Raw genomic sequence first — 6201 nt, 5'->3', positions numbered from 1 at the left:
GGCCAGTCAGGAGCCTTCATGTTCTACCCGCCATTCTTCTTCCTCCGTCAGTCGAAATACACTATACATGCCACTATCCGTTGTGTTCTTTGATAGTGAGGTGGGGCAATCGAAGCATGTGATTTTGTTGCTTATTAGTCGCACGAGGTAGCTCGCTATCTTTTTAGTCACTCGACGCTGTCCGCAGACTCTTCTGTCGCTGCCCGACGAGCCGATGCTGGAGGTGCTCTCCTACCTGTCGATCGAGGACATGTTCGCCGCCGTACAGGCTTGCCCCCGGCTGCGCGAGCTGACCAAGACGCACCTGTCGCTGTGGCGGGGGAAGTGGTTCGAGGTCGAAGACGTCGACGAACTCTACAGACGGCTGCTCGTGTCTCCTAACGTGGACCGGTTGACTACCTTTTGTCACTGCATGGAGACGATTACAGCCGATTTTAGTGACACCTGTACCGTCTGGGGGCCCAACGCCCGCACCTGTCTCACGGTTCGCAACGTGGAGGACATCGGCAGCCTCGTGTGGACGCTGGGGGGCGGGCTGAGGCACGTCACGCTAACCGTGTGCAAGGAGGACCTGCCTTTGAGCTTGTTGAAAGAGGCCCCCGGTCTGGAGATCTTGTACCTCATTTTCAAGGGTAAAGGACGAGCGACGGGCATGTGGCCACAGGTGAGTTCACGCGCCGTGACTTCAGCCCGCGGGGGGGGGGGGGGGGGGGGGGGCAGGCACGACGCTCTGCCATCATAATAACCCCTGTGCCTGTCTGTTTGTAGGGGGTGGTGCTGCCCAGACTCCGATATGCTGTATTCGATTGCGAGCCCTCGGCAGCCTTCAGCAGATCCACGCTCAAGGCCTTACGCAGCCTGTTGCAAGCACACAGGTAAGTGGCCTTCCCTCCAATAATAAGCTTTGCTACACAAATATATCAAATTATACCGCTTATTTTTTGAGCTGCACATGCAGGTAGCTGCTTGGCCTTGCGCACTTTCACTTCCGTAGGTATTCTGTAACTGTATGTCGGCGCCGGCCTGTAGGCTAGTTTGCCAATCATCTCCAGCAGGAGGAGCACAGTAATAGCAACGGAAGTGGTTGGAGCTTCAGTCCGCCACCCTCTGTAGAGCTTTACCAAAAGATGAACAGCAACCGGATTGACCAAGCGTTTTTTTGTTTTTGTTTTTTAACTCTTACACCTGATTGCAGCGGGCAGCTGTGGTCCGTGTCCGTCGACTCTCCGCGACTGTTGCCGCTCCTGAGCTCGTGCCCAAGCGACCTGTACGAGCTGAACGTGGTGGTCGGTGAGGGCTTGTTCGCGAGCCTGCGACGGCTGCACGGGCTGAAGCGGCTCCGGGTGGACTTCACCTATGACAATGATTCAGTAGAAGAGGTGCGGTGCTTGTGTTCTGCTGTGGTCTTTTTACTCGCACGAAATCGGTTTCCTGGTACTTACTCACCTCACCTAGCAGGCGCCTGAATTACTTTGTTCGACTCCATGCCCCGCTTTCAGGTGGAGAACTTATTGAAGTCCTGGTCGGGCCCACTCGCAGGCCTGGAGCTGTATCATTTCCGCCCTGGAATGGTGCGTGACCTTGGCTTGTATGGCCTTTCAAGCCTCCAGAAACTCGTCCTGGAAACGCCCAGAAATCAGGAGTACGACTTGGGCCCGGCGCTGGCGCGCCTGCCCCGCCTGCGCTGGCTCGGCCTGGTCCACGTGCCGCTGCTCGAGGTACTGCGCGGCATCCAGCACGCCGCCATCCCCGCCCTCGAGATGCTCTCCATGGCGGCCGTGGCGCCCTGCTATCGTTACCGGTGCTGGTTCGAAGGTAAGATGCCCTCCTTGTGCCCGCTAGGGGTCACGTCCGCGTGTTGTGCGCGCTGACCTTGACACTCCCGACCCGTTGTCCGCAGACTGCAAGATCGTTGCGCGGCACCTGCCTGTGCTGCAGGACCTCGTGCGCCGTGCGCCAATGTCGCTGCACGTCGTGTTTCGGGAGTCTTGCGACCATGGCCAAGACTCGTTCACGTGCCGCGTCCTCCACAAGCACTCGCCAGCCGAGTCGAGCTGTTGCGCCCTCTGCACCGAGGCGAAGGATGTTTACCGCACTTATCACAGCTCACCAGACGACACCTTCAAAGTGAATTTTGTGCAAGTAGTATAGAAATAAATGGAGGGAAAGTACAAATGGTTATTTGTGCCACGAATGATTGTACTGTACTTCTGTTGTAGCTTTGTAATCCAATTTTTTTTAGGATCCTATTAAATGTACAAAGTGGATATTCGCACCAGAACACATCTAATTTTCAAGCTATTGGTGGCTTGGGCCAAGCTCTAAAATATAATCAGAGATATTGTTCCGTGTCTGAAATTAATAGTGTATTACCAACTGAGGAAGAAGAAGAGCGGGTACGTTACCGATTGGTCGAGAGCTTCCCACCTCTACGTCACGCCGCTAGTGGGGGTAAGCGCTCGGCCAATCAGGAACCTTTATGTTCTACCCGCCCTTCTTCCTCCTCCATTTGTCGAAACACACTATTGAAAATTGAGTCTTTTCTTGTCATGGTCCACTCTGCGACTACTGTGGTTACACAAGTGAAAACCACCTCGAAATTTGGGTGACTTTACGTTTACTCTGCGCCGTGTAGTATCCGAAGCGCCGCTAGATGGCGCTCGCTTCGATCTAGCAGCCGCCGACAGACAGACTGCAAATAAAACAAAAGCCGGCAGTGAGTGACGAGAACAAGCATAGTTCACGACGACACGGCTCTTTGGAGGTTGTGTCGCACTATATTCGTTTTGATTGATTAGCGATTGATTAGTGCACTATGGCGTACGCGTCGGCTGCCGTCACCAAGAGGGCCCGGCCACCAGCGATACTGGAGTTGGAAGCGTCGCAATATGCAGAGTCTCAACCTGAAAAACTGGTATTGTGGCACCTACATAATTTTTAGTGGCGACCTTTGCACGGTCATGCGCGTTGGTTCATGGCCTAGGCCTAAGTGGTGAAAATCCGTTTATGTTCTGTACGCATGTAAACTGTGGTTGGCTAACACGGTCGTTGTCCGCAGACGCTCCTGTCGCTCGCTGACCTGCCGCTGCTGGAAGTGCTGTCCCACCTGAAGACCAAGGACTTGAGCGCCGCCGGGCAGGCGAGCCCCCGGCTTGCCCAGCTGACCAGGACGCACCGGTCGCTGTGGCGGAACAAAGGAAAAGTTCGCTTCAACGACATCGAGGGCATGCTGGGCCTGCTGAGGGTTGCGCCGCCCCTGGACACCTTGGACCTGCACGTCACCGGCAAACGAGGCGTTTCTGCGTACTATTACTTAAATGATCGCTGGCTAGGGAGTCGCAGCTGGGGAAGTGATGGCCGTCATGTCGGGGAACACTTCAAAATCAAAGTCTTCTCCGAGCAGTTCGCCGGCAAGATCATCTGGATGCTCGGGCAGCAGACGAAGCATTTGCGAATATCGTATGTGCGAGGCACGAAGAGGCTGGGCACGTTGTTGGCCAGCCTGCAGAATGCGCTCGCCTTGGAGACCCTGTCCATGACGTGGGACTGGACCTCAGCCAGCTGTACCTTCAGGTGGCCGCAAGTGAGCGCTCGCGCCCGGCAGCCTGCCGCACTGGAGGGCGATCGGAGAGCTAGAGCTCCCTGAGAACGCTCCACTTCCGTCCTCCCACTGCCCCCCTCACCCTGTTTCAGTCGATATAGAAGGCGTTCCCGGTTGTTTTCAGGGAGCGCTCCGATCGCCCTCCTGGCGCGCCGTGAGGCTCGCTCTCGCTCGCGGCGCTTCACAACTACACACTGCCTTTGTTCGTAGGTCACCGCGCTGCCCAGACTGCGCTCCTTAGAGTTGGAGTCGGATTGGTTTAATCGATTCACGTCGGTTCATCGCACATTCCCCTTTTCTGAAGAGAACCTGGAAATGAGCACATCATCGCTGTACGCTTTCCGATCGCTGCTGAGAGCACACAGGTAACCCCAGCACCTCTCTTTCAACAACTGACCCCAGCAGGATTAGATTGGCCTGATCTCCTTTGCAGCGCCCAGCTGCGCTCCGTGTCGCTGTACTCCGCCGTGCTGCTGCCGCTCATGTCCTCCTGCGCGAGCGACCTTCACAAGCTGTGTGTCGTCGCAGTTCCGGGCATATCCGTCGGGCTGCGGCGGATGCAAGGCCTCAGGGACCTGGAGATCAGCGGCCCCACCTGGGGGCCTCGATGCATGATCGCAAAGGCAGAGGCCGAGGTACCCGAAACGAAACTTTGCCGTCACGTTCCCATCGAGCCTGTGGCCTCTTGTCCCGCGACTCAACGCCCATCTCTAACTCTCGTCCCGTCAGGTGGCGGTGTTGTTTCGCTCCTGGCAGCACCAGCTGAAGCGACTGAGGCTGACGTGCTCGTCCGAGGACACGTTGTGCGCCGTGGGGGCGGGCGCGCTGGTCGCCCTCACCCACCTGCACCTCTGCACATTTCCCACCTCCCTGGGCCCCCTGGGCGCGGCGCTGGCGGGCCTGCCCGCCCTGCGCGCCCTGGTCCTGAACGAGAACCCCACGCCCGAGCAGCTCCGCGGCATCCCGACCGACGCCATCCCGTCCTTGAGGCTGCTCCTCCTCCTACAATATGAGAACGGTGAGTCTTTGTAATATCGCAGACGCGACGTACGCATCGGTACCGCGGGAATGGGCGGTGGGAGCAGCTATGATGTGGGGAACTACTGGACTCGAACCCTGCCACCCGGGTAATGTGAGCTGAAATGCAGAAGAATGCAAGAATCAAGAAAACAGAAGTCACCACGTTTAAAGCATGACGATTTCTGTTTTCTTCTTCCCCGCATTCTTCTGCATTTTAGCTTTACTGGAATGTTTTATTTTAAGACACGCTTTCTTAACAAGAAGATTATTTTAATCAATTGACGTGAAAATTCACATTTTTAAAATGAAAGTACAAACGTGTGTTACTTAAGACAACAAAAGTTTGTATTTTTTAATTTTTAATTTAATATATGTGCATGATGTAATTTTACACCTGACACTGGTGTTTACCTATCGTTTATCTCTAATAATTTACGAGTGTCTTGTGTTTCGTTGTGTTCCCAGTCGACCAAGACGCTCTCCGCGAGCTAGTGCTTCGCGCCCCGAAGTCGTTACACGTGGTGCAACATACGTGTAAGTGCGACTGGGACGATCTTGACCGCTTCGCATCCAGCCCTATGCACAACCTGTTCGGTAGGCACCCCTCGGCCGAGTCCAGGTCCTGCCCGGAATGCGCCGAGGCGTGGCGAGACACCCCAAAGACAATCGATCCGCCCAGGAATTTTCGAGCGACTGCGTGGCCCCCGTACTTAGAAATAGAACAGGCGTGTGATAAGTGCAAATAAAGGTAGCCGATTGATTGTTTTCTTGACCCACCGACCAGTCTGATGTCGGATGCCACAATGCGTTGCTTTTATGTTTCATCTGTAAATAAATCGATTCAAATCGTGTATATCGAAGGTCTGGGGCTCACTTTGTCAGTGCACTGCATTGCGTAGCGTAGTGTTCCTTTGGGCAGTGGCAGGCGACTTTCTCTCCCGGACTAGCCGGCCGCAGCCAGTGGGAGCGCCGGAGGAGTAGGCAAACCCGCCGGACGGGCAGGCCGAGCTAGTCGGCCTAGCTCAGCCCCCACAGCTCTCCCGGCCGGTGTCGGGCGATCAGGCTAATCTGGTCGCCCTACACCAGCCACTGTGGTGGGTCAAGGACAAGATTGCCCAGTTCCAGGACGTCGAAAAACTGCTAGATCTACTACGAGTTTCACTGCGCGTGCACTGATTAGAGTTCTCAGTTACGGCCGACATTTCGCGTTTATTTTGAGAGCGTTACCAGATGGGGCCTTGCGAAACAAGAAAGCTCTTCAGGGAACATTTATTTCCCCCTCTCTGTTACTCTCCTGCCCTACCTCACCTGCGTGGAGGAGAGTGGAAGAAAGGCGTTCTTCGTTTATCTGGGCGGCCTGGACCCTCTTCTGCCGGAGCTTCAGCAGGCCACGCCACACCGGGGGGTTGCAGCGCCAGCAGCGCCGGCAGCGGTGTGCCATTCTGTGTGTCCAGCGCAGTCAGTCGGGGTCGGGCTGGACCCGGCTGGACTGTACACACCGGGGGATGCACCAGAGACCAGTAGCACCACTCCACACTGCAAACTTGCCTGGAACCCCTCTCTCCACCTCGCTCTCCACG

The 6201-nt window shown here is 55.8% G+C and overlaps 2 protein-coding genes across 2 annotated transcripts in view; both read left to right on the top strand.

The window, feature by feature from the left end:
• Positions 1-2194, top strand: part of LOC113213264 (uncharacterized) — a 3116-nt gene extending 922 nt beyond the window's left edge. Inside the window, exons 3-7 of the mRNA XM_026432274.2 lie at positions 188-664; positions 769-875; positions 1196-1379; positions 1500-1815; positions 1901-2194. Of these exons, the coding sequence (XP_026288059.1) occupies positions 188-664; positions 769-875; positions 1196-1379; positions 1500-1815; positions 1901-2151 (1335 nt within the window). The 3' untranslated portion in view covers positions 2152-2194. The remainder of the gene's footprint in view (positions 1-187; positions 665-768; positions 876-1195; positions 1380-1499; positions 1816-1900) is intronic.
• Positions 2195-2728: 534 nt separating this feature from the next.
• Positions 2729-5474, top strand: LOC113213260 (uncharacterized). The gene is made up of 6 exons (XM_026432271.2): positions 2729-2914; positions 3059-3583; positions 3812-3966; positions 4035-4236; positions 4331-4619; positions 5087-5474. Exons 1-6 carry the CDS (start codon positions 2816-2818, stop codon positions 5365-5367), a joined length of 1551 nt encoding a protein of 516 aa, XP_026288056.1. The 5' UTR covers positions 2729-2815; the 3' UTR covers positions 5368-5474.
• Positions 5475-6201: the final 727 nt, after the last annotated feature.

The sequence above is a fragment of the Frankliniella occidentalis genome, unplaced genomic scaffold (genome assembly GCF_000697945.3).
Source record: "Frankliniella occidentalis isolate FOCC.00 unplaced genomic scaffold, Focc_3.1 Scaffold129, whole genome shotgun sequence".
In the NCBI taxonomy this organism is placed as follows: domain Eukaryota; kingdom Metazoa; phylum Arthropoda; class Insecta; order Thysanoptera; family Thripidae; genus Frankliniella; species Frankliniella occidentalis.
The sequence above is the reverse complement of the archived record's forward strand: the minus strand, read 5'-3'. Positions and strand labels throughout refer to the sequence as shown.

Excerpts from the sequence above, each read along its gene's own strand:
- LOC113213260 (XM_026432271.2), top strand. The coding sequence starts at position 2,816 with ATGGCGTACGCGTCGGCTGCCGTCACCAAGAGGGCCCGGCCACCAGCG. Across the intron at positions 3,584-3,811 it reads GTACCTTCAGGTGGCCGCAA|GTCACCGCGCTGCCCAGACT; the intron begins GTGAGCGCTCGC and ends CTTTGTTCGTAG. Across the intron at positions 4,620-5,086 it reads CCTCCTACAATATGAGAACG|TCGACCAAGACGCTCTCCGC; the intron begins GTGAGTCTTTGT and ends TTGTGTTCCCAG.